A 16863-nucleotide genomic window follows, 5' to 3' on the forward strand; every position below is an offset into this window, starting at 1 on the left:
TGTTACTTTAAAAGACTCAACAACACAATTTACTTAGCTTTTAAAATCCAATTTGTAGAATTGTTATCTTTCTGTACTGAGCAGTATATTTCATATTTATGGTATGAAGCAGGATATTTCTATGGCGGTTCCTGCATTGATACTCCTCAAGAGCCAAACTGATGTTCAGTTCTCGGGAGGAGACATGGCTGGCAACAGTTTCTAGTTCAACTCTTTTTTTCTTTTTTTAATGCAAAGCAATGACACCACACTAATCTGTCAGCATAAGAGCAAGTTTTCCCTTGAGCGTCCGACTGTAAACTGGGAAAATTGAACAGTGCACGTAGATAGTCCCAGGTCTGAAATCTGGTCCTCGTTTTATACTCAACCGACTGTACCCCCGATTAGAGAGACAGATACAGAATCCAAGGCAGAGTGACAAGTGCTATATCATGAACAATGAAAAGTGATGGAAATAAAAACAAACCACAATGAGGTTTAGATAATGTTAACTGAAAAGAACAGAAAACGTGGAAATTTGACTCTTAAAAATGTGTGTGGAAGGGATAATTTGTTGTTTTGTTTTTTACTAAATTCTGATTCTTGACTTTAGATTGGCTTCCATTTAAGATCGTTTCCAAATAAAAAAAAATGTTTCAAAGATCTAATGCAGTAAAGAGGATAAGCGCTATAAGGACATAAACATTTGAATTGTAGAGACACCTGGTCAAACCACTCACCCATCCCGCTACCCTTACCCTATGACACCCACCCAAACCCTCACCCCCACCCTCACCCCAAATCTGTCTGGCGTACAACTAAAACCCACTTTGTGGTCTCCACAGTGGCTGCTGGCTACACTGCTGCCTGGCTGACACCGAAGGAACAAAACTCTGTGCTACTTACAAAAAAAAACCCTGCAACCTTTTAATTTTCAAAGAAAATAAACACTCTGGAAAATTAAGAGCTTTACGTTGGTTAAAACAACTCGTCAGACTACCCTCTCAGTATGGTACACATGTACCGGAAAACATAAAACACCTACACCGAACTCTACACACCTACTCCTTTTTTAGCATGTAACATGCCAGTAAACAGAATCATAATCTGGAGCATAACAATATACATGAGTCAGGCAGAGAAATGATTTACCAGAGGTACACATAATGTTTTTTTGTTTTTTTACGTTTTTTGTTTCAGCTGGTTCCTTATGCTCTGCATAGTCACAAGATGACAGGGTTGTGCAGGTGCTTGATGCAAGGACCTGCTTATTCCACATGTGCACAAAAATGTCCTGTAATCTTCTATAGCTGAAACTCCGAGCTTATAGCAAAAAGGAGGATTAACTAATGCAGGTAAAATATCCAAGGCACTCTTTGTTTCACACCATATTGTTAATTTCATTGCTGTTTTTCAAAGAAGTATTTAACGGCGCTCGTGCCTAGCATTTGATAGGCAGCCCAAATTTCATATATATTTATATATATATATCTCTTATCTCAATCTTGCATGGAAAATCTTTCAGAAAGATCCGTTTTAAGTGTGACCCTGCTTGTCGTGATGTTTTGATAATATGACACTGTTCACTATGTAAGAACACAAAACTGTACATGATATGTAAAACAGTATGTACTGTATGCAGCATGGGTTCTCATAACTAACTTTTTTTTACCTTGAACAAATCAAAAATATCAACAGCAACACATGTACAACCAAACCCACCAGCCGAGGACAATTCTCTCTAAGTAGCCAAAACACACAGAGCATGCTGTCCAGTTACAAAAAATACAAAACGTGTAAATTATTGCACAATAGAAAGGCTCAAAAAGTTTTGCGTTTGATGCAATAGGATTGCCCCAAATGATGGATCATGCATTCAGCGTTTTCCAGTCGGGGTAAAAACAGGGCTGTACCGTGTACTGCTGTCTAACCCTGATGTCCTTCCCCTCACTTATTGGCTAGTTAGCCAGGGTCGCTTTTTTAGCCAGGGGAACTGAGAGAGAGCTGCCAGCATGCTGCTTTCTGCCTACTCAGTCTTAATGTCACTAGACAGAGGGCGGTCGTTGTGCCACTTCTTCATGTGTTTCTCCAGAGTGCTGTATACACTGAAAGGCATGTGGCAGATTTCACATTTGAACACGTCCTTGCCCATCTGTCCGTGGGTCTTCATGTGGCGGGTTAGCTTTGAGCTCTGGGCGCACGCATAGCTGCACAGCTCACACTTGTATGGCCGCTCTCCAGTGTGGCTGCGTCGGTGTACTGTCAAATTGCTGCAGTTCTTGAATACTTTGCCGCAGTACTCGCAGGTGTCACTGCGGCGGCTGTCCTTGGAGCTCGGCCTGCAATTCCCACTCCCGCCGTGGGGAGTGCTGGCCCCGCTGCCGGTACCGCTTCGCACTGAGGCGGACCGCTCCCCGTCCATCTCACCCGGCGGAGTGGAGAAGCGCAAGCTGCCGTTTTCTGAAGAGTGCTCTGATGAAGAGGCGAATGGCGATTGTCTGGAGTCTCCGCCAGTGAAGTTGGTGAAGGGGTCCTTGAGTTGTCGTGAGGCAGCATAGCCAGCAAGCCACTGGGAGTAGACGTTCTCCGTGTTTGGGATAGTGGGCGTTTGGGGGTCAAGGTCCTTTTCCACCTTGATGCGCTTGGACAGGGGACTGAGGGAACCTGGACTGACCCTACCACTGAGCAATTTTCTGGACAGGCTGTCAGAGGATAAAGGGCCAAGACCATTGATGGTGGTGGTTCCAACAACGTCTGAATCCAGGGCCGAGTCCTCGTCCCCGGGCTCCCGGGACAGGCTCCGGCGGCGTGGGTGCAGCGCGTCACTGTTCTTGTGGTGGCGAGCCCCTTCCAGGCGCAGACTGAAACGATAGTCATTCCTGTCATCTTCTACTTCCACTCCAGGCTTCGTCTCCATCTCCTCCTCCCCTTCCTCCTCTTCTTCTTCCTCCCCTTCCTCCTCTTCTTCTTCTTCCTCTTCCTCCTCCTCTTCCTCCTCTTCCTCCTCCTCTTCCTCCTCTTCTTCTCCATTTTCCTTCATGAGGCCATTGCTCTCACTCTTGAACTTGGCCACAACTGACTTGAGAGCATCGGTGGCGCTGCCGATCAGATCGCTGGTGCCAGGTTCTGGGGAGCTCGCGGTCGAGAGGCCGTCTTCTGATTTAGCATTGAGCGCCGAAGACTTGCTCTGACAGTGAGTCTTCATGTGTCGTTTCAGTTTGCTGGCCTGGGTGCAGGCGTGGTTACAGAGGTGACACTTGAATGGCTTTTCCCCCGTGTGGCTTCGCCGGTGGACTATAAGGTTGCTCTGGAACTTGAAGGTCTTCCCGCAGAACTCGCAAGACTTGGCCTTGAGAGGGGTGCCTGGTTGGGCTGCGTTGGATACGGGATTGGGGGTGGAGCGTAAGCAAGAAGGTGACTGAGAGGTTGAAAGAGGAGGCGTTGCTGAAAATGGAGGTTTTGAACCTGGCTGGAATGGCTGCAGCAGCCGTTGCATAGGGCTGGGCCGGTTAGGGGAGAGAGGCGGAGAGGCCCCGTTGGCGTTCCCAGCAAGCTCACGTAGACGTCTAGAGAAGTCCATCGGAGGGGCTTCTTGTGGCACAGAGTTGAGCCTCATCACCCTGTCAAAGGCGCTGGGGTGGTGGGTTGCCAGCGCCAGGTCATCAGGGCTGAGGTGGTGGCGTGGCGGAGGGCTGAACAGTGGAGGGGTTCTGGGGTAACGGCCCTCGCGAGGTGTGGTCGCCGATTCCCGCCCAGAGCCAGAGCCGGGCATCCTCAGGAGGCTGTAGGGACTTCCTTCTGCCAAGTGGACGGCATGGTGGGGAGGCTGGGAGGAGGCGCAGTCACCCCCCATCCCAGGAGCTGCAGCCACACGGGGAGTCAGGGGGCTGCCAGGTTTGCTCTCGAGATAGATGCGGAAGCCGTGGGTGTTCTGGGCATGCTGGAGAAGGAACCAGGCACTGGTGAAGGGCTGCTTACAGCTGGTGCAGGTGTAGCTTCTGGGCTCATCTTTATCTGTTAGGAAAAGGACACAGAGAGAAAACATTTAATTGAGCTGTTAAAATATAAAAATGTGCTTATTGATTATATTACATTATTCAAAAAGATTCATAATACACACTTGTGAGGTTTCAAGTTTCAAAACAAAATGTTAAATATGATCATCATAAACAGAGTGTGACTGAAAATGTGAATGAAAATAATTGTGTTCACCTAGAGAAATAAATGTCCCTTCTTACATTTGTGATTATTAAGCAAGATTGAATCTTAACACACAACTTAACGCGTATTAACCTGTATCTGAATTCCTCAGCGAAAACATAAGTGATGGATTAAATATGTATTTTAGAAAAATAATTTACCAGCATTTACTTCAAGGGAATGGATAAAACAATAATGAAGGATATCTCAGGCAGCAAATACACCATTTACACAGTTGAAAAGGCATTGGAATATTTCAAACAATAATTGACTTTCAATAGCACTTGCACACTGACCGGAGATTTGCCTGACAATGCACGCCTAATCTCGTTAAACACACTCATCTCCCCTCCAATGCCATGTTTACAGAATTAGCAAGGATAAAGTGGGACATGTATCTGATGCTGCATATTAATGCTGAATACAAATAAGAGGTCACATGTTCATAAATTGTAACAACGTTTATCACAAAAAACACATTCACAGCGAGATGAAGCAAAGGGGGAAATTGTGTATGAGTGTTTGTGTGTGGGTGGGAGGCTCCTATGAAAATGCATTTCATGCATTACTTTTCTATTTCTGATATTTCATGCTTTATGGATTTATTTAAATCCTCTCAGGTGAATAGAAAAGGAGAAGAAGGGGAAAGCAGAAGTGAGAGATATGCAAAATAAGAAGCATCCGCCACTTGCAAATGTGCTCCCTCTTTCATCTTTTGGCTTTCTTATCCTTTTTCTCTTTTTCTATTCTTACTCGAGGGCATTTTTCTGAAGTCATTTGCAGACACTGAACCCAAAACCATGGCCATACTGTGATCTAGATAGAGAACAAGGCAGAGGAGAAAATATGCTACCTGTGTGTGTGTGTGTGTGTGTGTGTGTGTGTGTGTGTGTGTGTGTGTGTGTGTGTGTGTGTGTGTGTGTGTGTGTGTGTGTGTGTGTGTGTGTGTGTGTGTGTGTGTGTGTGTGTGTGTGTGTGTGTGTGTGTGTGTGTGTGTGTGTGTGTGTGTGTGTGTGTGTGTGTGTGTGTGTGTGTGTGTGTGTGTGTGTGTGTGTGTGTGTGTTGTATGATTGCGACTATGACAATCCCTAAGATGGTGGATGGACGGTCTTGCATGTTTTAAGCCTGCTGTGGCTGAGAGACAAAGGGGTGAAGGGGCAGAAAGAGAAGACAGTCGCAGAGAGAATAAAGTGTGGTTGTGGATGGAACAGATTGCTGTGTTTTGTGGTTTTCCTTTCTATCTCGTGTGTCCACGGCCACCGTGGCCCCCTCCGAACAATCTCACTTAAAGACCAGAACACGGCATAAAATGTGCACCCAATCAAACCTCCACGCAAACCTTTTTCTCTTGACTGAAAAGAGTTGGAAGGGGGGCATACTGGTAAATTATGGATCATTACAATCTGCAAAAATTACAGTTAATTGCTGCCACCTGCAAGGGGCTTTGACCCACTGTGGAATTTTTCCATCATAAAAAAGCCATTTGTCCGTACACGCTTTTGCTCCCTCTCTCATAAGCACAAATAAAATGTGCCCATTACATTGGCTTTGGCTATATGTATGTTTCCTGATTATGTGTGTGTTTTATGGCTTTAAATAGAAAGCCCCATATCACTCGTAAAACGGCTGCAATAACCTGGCCTCGCCTGTTCACTTTGCTTTGATTTGCTGCCTATACACACTTCCCCAACCCTGTCTTAATGTGTGAGCAGAGAGTGCATATGCATGAGGGGGAAAATAGATGAATTTTTGTGTTATTGTGAAGGGCAAGCGGAGGAGATGGGTTTGGGGGAGGGGGGATTGCTAGAATGTCGTCTTCTCCTCCGAGACACAGCCACGTCCGTCAGAGGAAATAAAGCACTGAGGGAACGTGGAAGTGAAGGAAGGAGGGAAAAAGGAAGGTAGCAAAGTAGGGAGAGAAGTGTGGCGTGAAGGGAACATTCCTAATGACAACCCACCGCATTTCTGAAGGGCACAGAACAGCACTTCAAAGCCAGTCGTCAATTTATTGTCTTATGTATATCAAGAACAGCATGTCTTGTGCTCTGCAATCACAAGCCCATTTATGAACATTTGACAAACCGCGCTCATGCCACAAGCATTGACAATAATTGTTATTACCATCCAAACAGTGGACACATTGATTGGCATCAACCGACCGGACCAATGCTTGCCCAGATTCACAACAACGGCAGAAAGGATATCTAAATAAGCCCACAACTGTCCTTGATAGCTGTCCTTGATAGCTGTCCTCAAAGCAATCGAAGGACAGTTATTCAAAAGGAGAAAAGACATTCTGACAGGGCCTTTGACGGCCTTAAAGGGTTTTCTTTCTTTGCTCGTAAGAAGAGCAGAGAACTGTGCGAGGGAAGAAGGATGATCTTATAAACGAGTCTGTCCTCTAATGGAATAAAAGGAGAGCTCCCTCTCACTCTCTCCGTCTGTTTCTCTCCTTCCATTAACTCTAAGTCTGTGGAGAGTTAGGGCTGGAGAGCAGGAGAGCTGGGGCTAATGCTGGATCTCCAGGTCCCTTTGAAATAGGATCAGCAGAGAGGAGAAACCACACTGACAACCCCTTAGCTGCCATTTCATGGCAGGGGCTGAAAGAGGGGACTTTGGGGGAGAGAAGGCAGAAAGCATACAGGAGAAATGAGAGAGGCCAGGAGGATCAAGAGCAGAAAAAGTGGAAGAGCGATAATCACGAAAAAGAGAAATATAAAGAACTAAAAGAGGTAGAGCACAGAGGAGAGATGTAGAACAGCCAAAGGAAGAGAAAGGGGGTTTAGCAACTCCTTCAAAGACATTTCAACACATTGCGACACAAAGCAGTCGGAGGCTATTATGGTGTATACGGACACTGTGCCCTGCCCTTAGGAGGAGAATATGATCCAGGGCTCATGCAAAAAGAACAAGGCTGCTTACGCAAGGGCAGGGGGGAAGTTATTGTGCCCTAAACAGCAGACATGGTCGCTTCTAGCTGCTGACAAAATATTCACACCGCCGGCCCAGACAGCAGTGTTGACCAGACAAAGCAATGCACACATGCAATCCAGGAGGCACAGGCATCATGTACACTTTGCTCATGCAGATTGCTCTATTGTTAGTCACCCAACCCCCTCCCCAACACCAGCCTCACACGCATTCTCTCAATCACCACACACACCCCCTTCCCCCTCTTGTCCCCTCAGCCTAAACACAAACAAACAAAACAACAGACGCCAAGACAATCATGACCTTGACCCCGCGTTGGCAGGTTAACAATGCGTTAAGGCATGGTCATCAACTGTCTCCTCCTCTTTTAATCTCTCAATCAAACTTTAGTTGGATGATTTGATAAATATTTAGGCTATTGGCGATTGGCTGACATCACCGGTTGTGAGTGTTTGTCATAGTAGATAAAAGTAGGATGGAAAACAGTGTGTATACATGGAACATTATTTCTTCTAACTTGGTTGAATAGGGTTTTATTTTGACAAATACAGAATTTGCAATGTTCCGGAACAGTGCGTTAGTGAGTTTTGGTTTTGTTTGTTTCTCTCAGTCAGTCGTTAGGCTTACAGTGGCCAGTTGGAGGATTTGTATCGGCCAATACTAAATCAAACCCACCACGCATCAGAGTCCTGCATCGGGTCGGGTAGCCGTGGGTACCCGATGGGTGACCCGCGAAAAAGGTGATTCGCGGGTGGTATTTTTTCAAACACTTTTTTCCAGGTTCGGTTCTGGGTAAAACAAAGATGATGCGGGTCGGGTCGCGGGTGTTGCAAAAATAAATATATTATAATAATAATAATTTTGTTTAATGTTTAAAATCCTCAGACCTCTCCCCCGCGGGACCGCGCATAATCATAACCTCTGCAGCGCATCAATCTGCTGCTGTGCACGCCATATTCAAAATGGCTGAGGTGAAGCTCTCTACGGAGAATACAGCATTTTCAATAACACTTCCTCAAGAGCGAAACCCAACGTCTGGGAGGCTTTTGGTTCCTAGATGGAGAAAATAAACAACATCCCACGCTTTTTGAGACAAATATGCAACTGCGTGTGTTAATAATTGCACGTTTTCACTGCTCATATATATGCGGGTTCGGGTCGGGTTGCGGAACTAATTGGCAATAGTGCGGGTAGCGGGGCGGGTTCGGTATTACACGTCGCAGGTGCGGGGCGAGAGCGGGTCTTGAAAATCAGACCCGTGCAGGACTCTGCCACGCATATAGCTTTCAACTACCTCAACATTTCCAGACATATATCCAAGAAGCTAGCAAACTTTTCCTTGACCCCTATTTTTTGTTTTGTCCTTGACCATGCCTGATAGCGGGCCCAGGCCGTCCTGCCTGGTGTGACCACGCAGCTCTCACTGATATTGATCATTTAGCTAATGGAGGAACGAGCTAACAGGATTAGCTCAAAGGCCCTTCCAAAAGGAGAAGGAGGAAAGGGGAAGGCATAGAGAGACGGAGACATGGGGGACACAGCATGTCAACCGCCATTTCCCAAAGCTATCAGTCGCCTGGGCCTCTGGAGCACTTACACACACCTGAAAAGTGATTATGCTAATAGCGGGTCTTTGCCAATATTCATAAGTGTTTATAGGTGTTGGAGTGAGTGCCTTGGGAAGACAGAGGATTGTCAATACAGTGCCTCTTAAGAGTGCCTAAGCCGTAACTAGCGTTAATGTGATTACTACTCTGTTTATGTCATTAGGGTATTCACAGTCAGGGATTGGACAGGGGTGAGGGGGGAGCAGGAGAAGACAGGTTGAGGAAGAAGGTGGGGAATTAGTAGATGCGCCGAGGCCCCCATTAGGGCTGTTCTTAATTCAGTCATGACTTTCACCTGACTTAAAGGTCTGAATGGAAAATAATTGTTAAATTAAAATCGCTTTTCAGGGATTTCAGAGTGTTAGAGCAGCTTTATTTCATTACAATTGGTTGATGTTATATCAATCTGTGCACATGTTTGTCTTTGTGGAAGTACCTGATAGAGCAGCTGGCTGGCTTTGACCTTCCTCCTTACTCCTCTACCTCTCTGTGTTTGTCTATGTTTCCCTGCCACAGCACACACACCGCGGCTCATACACTTGCTTCTTTGTCCCCGGCCAGACTGGTTGTGGTTCTCTCAGCCACTGGCCACAGACAAAAGGCCTGTTTGACCAACACTTGTTCCTGAGACAAAGCCGGAAATACGGTTTACTACACAGAAAGCCAGCCATGGAATAGAACAGGCCTGAATCCCAAAACTTTGTACAAGTCTGATGTGGACTCGGGGCCTGGCTGCAACATAGCTGGTGTTTGGAGTCACACGTTACACAATTGCTAAGAAGCTGACCACTAACCACTACATACATGGATGGAGGAAAATATAAGAATGGAGAGCTATGAGAGCAAAAGGCGGGGAAAGAGAGAGGTAGCTGGGGAGAAGAAAAGTCTAGCTGGCATGAACAAGTGCGGAGTGGAGGTGTAGATCTCCAGATAAAGATGCATGGTGGTCTTTGAGGGCTTGTGCCCAGTATAAAGTAATCTGCTGGCTGTGACTTTGTCTCCAATCAGACTTTCACACTTCTTACCTTTCCTTTCCCCTTCTCCTGAAAGTTGATAAGAGCAACAGTGGAACTGAGGCGTCACTATGAGCCACTGAAGGAACTAGTATGGACAGATGGCATCCACACAGGGGCCTATGAATGCATGCACCATACAAATAAGACAAATGTGTGTGTCTGTACGTGAGCTGGGGAGTGTTGCATGCGTGGGTCCCTCATGGGTAAGCAGGCGCATTGGTTGCGCGTACGACCACATGACTGTGTCCATGTCTGGATGCGCTCATGTGTGCGTGGACATTAGTATGTAACACACTTGCTACAATCATTTCAAAATTAGCATCGCTCGGCGCTGTCTGTTTCCCTCCGTAACCCTACTCCCTTTCATCTTTTCTCGGTTGAACTGCGTTTGAACTGACCATCCACCCACCCAATCTATCCGTCCATTCCACGTCTTGCTTTCCCTCCATCTATCTGTTCCGGCTAAGCCCAGCTGGGTGGCTTCGTGCTTGGGTGCGGCTCGGTCCGGCAGACCTTGTAATACCCCGGGCCGGCCGCGTCTCTGATGCAGATCATTATTTGCTCTCTGCTTACCAGCGACGGTGGGAGGCCGCACGCTGCTGTTTCTCATCCTAGCTCTAATGGTACAGTGAAAAGACCTCTGGGCTTCTAAGCTTAACCAGTCTAATTAAATGGACCATCGCTTATGTAAGCATCCGCGGAGATTATTTATTGAGTTGGGATCCGCTTCGCAGGATCAAACAGCCGTCAACAAAAAGCCAACGCTCAATGGAGTTGGTATTAAATAAAGGAGTGGAATCAAAGAAAACTGCAAACTGCCAAGTGTCAGTTTAAGCACACATATCCAGGTACATAAGAAGACTTAATCAAGCAGGTGTATTTTTGGAGTCGGGCAATATCCCAGATGGGCGAGGAGTCTCTGAGCACTTCAGAGGGGAAATGTGAAAAGTGTTCTGTCAAAGCAAAGATAAGTCTCAATTCTTAATAAAATGCAGCATGAGGGGAGGAGGAAAGAGAAAAATATGCTAATAGGGAACTTAACAGAATACAACTAGGGCTGAAAATATCAGTTATTTTCATTAGAAATCTATTCACAACGTTCTCAATTAATTGATTAAACTGTCAACAATAGGTCAGATATGAAATATATCCGTTCCTGAAAGGTGTTTTCTTTAAATATCTTGTGTGTCTAAAACCCAGAGATAATCGGTTTAATATTATAAGAGAAAAGCAGAAAGATCCTAAAAACACAATTCTTATAGTTTTCAATAAAACATAACTTGAAACAATGATCCAAACAGTTTCCGATTAATATTTTGTTGATTGTGTGATCGCTTCAGCTCTACATAAAACAGAATAAGAGGGAGACAACATCTTCGCCTTTTTTTTTCAAAATGCAGGCCGCAGCATTCAGATGAGAGCCTCCGCTGTCTTTCCTTACAAGCATCATCCCTGTTTGAAGTGTACAGACAAGAAAGCCTCCGTAAGACATGAGGCCAGCTGCCTGAGCTTCACTATCTCTGCATACTCAGCTTATGACAGCCTGGCGTCCCTGCAGAAAGGATGGAGGGGGACCAGGGAGGTCGACGAGCTGCACATTTCTGCATAAATCTCCAGATAGATAGCATCAGGAGAGCAGAAACAGGGGAGGGAGGCAGGCAGGCAGGCAGCGGAGGATGATAAGGCCCCCGGGGCAGGGCATTCGACACTGTCAAAACTGTTTCGTCCGCGCCTATTGGACGAGTGGAGCGCGTTATGAGCCTGCATACCATTTGCCAGGACGCGATTCAGCTTCACCGGAGCATACAGGGCCCCGTATCTGACCTCTCCTGCTTTCCCTCTCTTCATTCTTCACAGACATGCAGGGAGCTGGACAGAACAGCAGTAACATCGCATGGAGAAGGACTATGAAGATCTGATGTGCAGACATTACAGTCACATTATACAGCTCTGATGATCAACAGCTTTACTGGTGAATATTGCGAGCAACTCGAGGCACTAACAGAAATCCTGAGGAGCCAACATGTCAGTCGCAGTTACATTGTCACAAACAACTACAACATACTGTATGTTGAGGCGAAGGGCACTGGCAATTCAGATACAAATCAAACTGTCAGACACGTAACAGTACAATCATTATATCCCACAAAGAACTCAAAGATGACCCCATAACTTGATTGTAGCATAGAAACAATGTAAAGGATATTATAAAGAAAAACTAGACTATCAGATTTCTAAGTCTATATGTTAATTTCATCTTTAAATCACTGCCATCATACGTCATAAAAGAAAATAGTTTCCTTCTTGTTTTACGAACGCGGACCCACTTAGATACCTCACAGCCAAAGCCATGTCGCCAACAGTTGCACTTCCCCGCTTGCTAATTCTAGACATGGTGAGTTAAGTATTTTCGCATACTTTAATGAACCAGAGTCTTACTATCTAGCCACTACTAAAACCGAACCTCTTTTAAAAGCATTACTGCTAAAACCAAAACTCAGTAACGCACTGTAACGAAAATTCTGTGTTTCTCAAAATAATTACTGTTTATTTTTGTTTGTAAAGTTAAGACAATATGAAGTTGTTTTTTGGTTGTTTTGTGCACCCGCCGTATGTTTAGCCCCATACTGTATATAGTGGACTTACTACATTTGAAATTACTAGCAAGCTGGCAAAACTCTAGCCTTATCCATCTATATTGCCATACACGCATATAATGTGTTCAAACGTAGGGATGAAACAATATGTAGAGGAAAATAAAAATGAAGGGGTTAATACAGCCACATGTAAAGGAGGTTGAACAACCTCAGGCTTTGCCTGATCTACAGGCACAGACCTGCAGTCAGAGTATCTGACCCCCCACACACACTGGACTGGGTAAACACTTCAGCCCGTCCCTCCTGCTCTCCGTCCCTCATGCGTCCCTTCCATTGACGCTATTTCCTTAACACGCTCTGATGACAGCACTGATTGACGTTCAAGTGGCTCTGTCTTATCACACACACATACACACTTACCCCAACACACATGAACACCGTTTCTCCCTCACCTTTCCTTTCACCTCTGAAATACTCTCAGGCAAATAGTTTCTCTAAATATTCTTTTTTCTGAAGCTGAAAGGTGCACTACCTTAACACCTGTGCAACGATACCCCTCTCATCTCATCCACCCACTCATTTAGTGCCGGGCAGATCTCAAAATCTATCAGGCCAGTGTGTACAAGTCTTTTTTCCCCTCCTCCTGCCTTTGCCTGAGGTGCTCCTTCACAGTAAATAATATTTCCAGAGAAAGTGAGACACATAGAAAGGAAAAAGGAGAGGGGGCAAAACAGGGAAAGATACTCATCATTATCTTAATCTCTGTGGGACGGAGCTGAAGGTGGAGAGGATTGATGGTCTGTGTTTGAGGGTTTGCACCTGGATCGCCTGTAAAATGCGCCACTTTTATGACCTGGTGCTCAAGCAGAAGTGCTGTTAGAAAACACAAAGTTACTACTTATGTTGACCTCAGTTGTTTGTTCCTGTACTTGCTCCCAGAAGCCCCGGGAGTTCTAAAGCATGGACCACCATTTAGACACTCGTGAACTCGTGGGTTGTTTTAAACATGCAGTTATTTTTCACCCTGCCCTACCACCTCAGGGTGAGAAGACCAGGGCATGTGAGCTTGGGCCAACCATAGAAGTTCGTTATGCATACGAGCCTCAAGGCATTGTGGAGGGACATGGCACTTTAAAAACAAGAGGGCCAGTGTGTTGGAGTGTCCCAGGCCCGGAGCTGTGGAGGCTGAGGGTTTAACACGCGTCCCATCTGCTGTGTGTGACTGTGCACACGGTGGTCGAGTGGTTAAGGAAGCATCAATAGCCGGACTCTTTAGATCGAGGGGTATCTCAGGGTCGGATGTAGCTCGCAAATCCAATTTCCTTAGAACCAGACAAGTGAAATTCAAGAGAGATATTCTTGTGCAAGTAGTGACCGCAGGACTGAAGTCTGGACTTGGATAAAAGGGAAATGTATCACAAGTTCAGCGTGTTCGTTGGGGCAGTATCACAAGTTACATTCACAGTCATAATGAGTAAGGTCTAAGACACAACGTTCCCACAGCCTCGAACAGTAAGTCCCAACCAACCATCAATTCATGCAACCCTATAATCCCTGATTCATTACTAATTAATCGAGGAGAAAACAGTGTCGGGCCACTTCTCAACCCAAACGCTTTCCAAACCCTGATTAAAATTGCAAAATGGCCTCCTGTTTGCCCTAATTTAAGACATTTGGATGAAAGCAGGAAAAGACGTGGCACAGGGAGGAAGTGGTCAGATATAAAACGTACACATGTTTCCTTCAGTGCTCAAGGAGTTGACAATAAAACAGCTTGAACTGCCCTAGAGGATTGATACCAACCAGGGCCACACCTTTTATGACATGTTGTTTTGGACGAATGCCCAAACCAAATGGTTGCCAAACCAAATGGGTCAATGTTGGATTGTACATGACAGGGCACAATATTGTTTCTCAAGACTGTACCGTACCAGCCAGGGGGAAGAGTTTGGGGTTCGAACAGGTTGGATGCAGCCAGTTATTACCTACATGTAACGTGTACCATCAATAACAGTTTGCAAGATGGATGGGCATCTTAGAGCATGCCTTGCCTATATAGCGGCCTATGTAGCCGAACTCCTTGATCGCTACACCCCAGCCAGAGCCTTAAGGTCTGCTGACCAGCTGCTGCTGATAGTGCCCAAGACCAGGCTCAAAACCCGAGGGCACCGAGCCTTCGCAGCAGCTGGCCCTTAGGCTCTGGAACACTCTGCCCCTCCATGTGAGGTCGGCCCAGACCCTAGGGGTTTTTAAATCAACACTAAAGACTCACTTCTTCACCCTGGCCTTCTAGTCAGAGCGGAGCACGACTCACGACATTTCCCTGTGCTTGATTTTTATATTTGCTGTTGTAATTTATTGTCTTCTGTTTGCGATTGTAGCAATGTGTTATTTATTATTTGCATGTACAGCACTTTGGCTCGACCAAAAATCGTTGCTGTATAAATAAAACCTGATTTGATTTGCCTTCGCTGGGCAATGGCAGGCCACGCTCCACACAATTCTTCATCTCAGAGGCTCCCTCGTACCAGATTCTTGCCTACTAATTGAAGACATGTGGTCTGATCAGACGCCATAGCAACGCAAGAGAGGAAGTAAAATGGTGGACAATAGGACCCAGAAAGTTACCAACCAGATCCCTCTGTGTTCGGAAAATTCTACATTGATATCAGTGATATATTGAGATTTGCGGGACTGTAAGAATGATTTGACAGATACTTGTGTCTTTACAGTTACATCTTGTGCACGCTGACACTGGCCTGTTAAAAATACAGCATGTGGACCCTTCCGCTTATTCTCCCTAGAGGTGCGTCAGGAACATGCATAGGTCCAAGCAGTAGCGAGCGTGATATTAATTAAGGAAGCCAACCTGTAGGTTCCTTTGTGCCCAGCTGTAGAGCATAAATCAGGCTTTTAACGAGGCTAGGGCCCTAAGATCTCTAACCGTGCTGGAATGCTACCTGCACAGCCATGCCAAAAATCTGTCTGGGTCTAGGGCTCCTATAGATCATTATGTTTATAAGGAGGACTATAGCGACCTACCCTGGGGAGGGAGAGAGAGGGCGGAGCAGAGGTGCAGAAAAGGAGGGTGGCAAAAGGGGGGGGGAGCTATTTCTATTCGGTCATCAGGTTTAAGTAAACGTGTGTGTGTCGCAGTGTGAGTGTGCAAGAATGCATGTGTGTTGCAAGTACGCATCATGTGCCGCGCCACAACAACTTTTTATGGGGGTTGTTTGTAGGAAGGGAAAATAATAGGACATACGGAGCTAATAGGAGACATGAACATAGAGACCAACGATGGGAGAGGGGAGGAGGGCACTAACAGGTACAAAAGCGTCAAGGAGCCATTAGCAAAAACAATACATTCCTTTTCCCTCCCTAGACATACACGTCTTAGAGAAACGTTAAAATGAGCTTTTAGACTTCGGAGGGAGTTGATATGGACAGGATATGTGAAGGAAGCCAGTGTGCCTTTTGGTGACAGAAGGATTTATTCACAGACAGCTGCAGGAGAGGACACACATAAGTACAGACTGACTGACTTGTTGAATGGCAGGCTGAGTCCACCTTCAAGCTATTGTTTTGGCACCGAAAGGGTCCATGAACTCAGACATTCCTCAACAGGCAGTGGCAAGACGTACTTCCAAACAGCTAAATACACAGGCATGATGCAGCATATCATGTAGCCACGCAAAAGGGTCAGAAATCTAGCTAAAGCAATGTGTTGTACTGTACTGTAGTTTATTGTCATATGCATTAAATTGTACAGCAGCACTTCCTAATGCAATGCCTACACTCTTGGAACGCTTACCATCTAACCAACCGTAAATAAATAAGTCAGCGTGGAAGTGCGGAAATGTGGATTAATGGCTGATCAGGGGATGGGTCGAACTGGTTTCTCCGGCTACGCTCTGCAGCACCACCTGAGATTTATGGGCCAGATGTTTGTGCCATTGCTTCTTGAACAGACTATAAAACTTCATTTGCAGAAGGCTACAGTGGAGTCTAAATGTAAGGCGTCACAGACGTGCAACATGTTTGCTGCGCTGATGCAAATGTCAACTCGGAATGATTAGAAAATGCAATTAACATACGGCTTTCATTATTATAGTATGAAGGCATTCTTGTGCACAACCGCAGTTTCTCCCCTTTCTGCTTTCCCTCTCTCATGTCACTTGCACAATGTAGCCCTGAGAGGAATGTAGCTCCACTCATTGCCCACATGAACCCAGGTTCTCAAGATCCACCCTGTCATTTTGAGAGCGGCTGACAACCTGTGACTGACGCAGAGGTCACTGGGGCATCGGCCCTAGCGGACTGCTTGCGTTGCATTCCCAGAAATGAACTTTGTTAGGCTTGCGCAAGGTCAAACTGTAAAGATCCTATATGGTCATTCCATACATGTTCAACTGATATGCTACAGACGGTCCTGAGAGGAGAACATTTTGCAGGCGACCAGACGGCTATCTCATGTACCTTGGACACAGACGTATAGGTAAAGACATAAAAAGATATGTTTGCTCTTAAAACGCA

At 45.8% G+C, this 16863-nt stretch overlaps 1 protein-coding gene across 1 annotated transcript in view; it reads right to left on the reverse strand.

Moving 5' to 3' along the window:
- Nucleotides 1-780: 780 nt before the first annotated feature.
- The window catches only part of LOC117455890 (B-cell lymphoma/leukemia 11A-like), a 36229-nt gene continuing 20146 nt past the window's right edge, over nt 781-16863 (reverse strand). The window contains exon 3 of the mRNA XM_034095553.1: nt 781-3993. Within this exon, the coding sequence (XP_033951444.1) occupies nt 2006-3993 (1988 nt within the window). The 3' untranslated portion in view covers nt 781-2005. The remainder of the gene's footprint in view (nt 3994-16863) is intronic.

Source organism: Pseudochaenichthys georgianus, chromosome 1 (genome assembly GCF_902827115.2).
Source record: "Pseudochaenichthys georgianus chromosome 1, fPseGeo1.2, whole genome shotgun sequence".
In the NCBI taxonomy this organism is placed as follows: Eukaryota; Metazoa; Chordata; class Actinopteri; order Perciformes; family Channichthyidae; genus Pseudochaenichthys; species Pseudochaenichthys georgianus.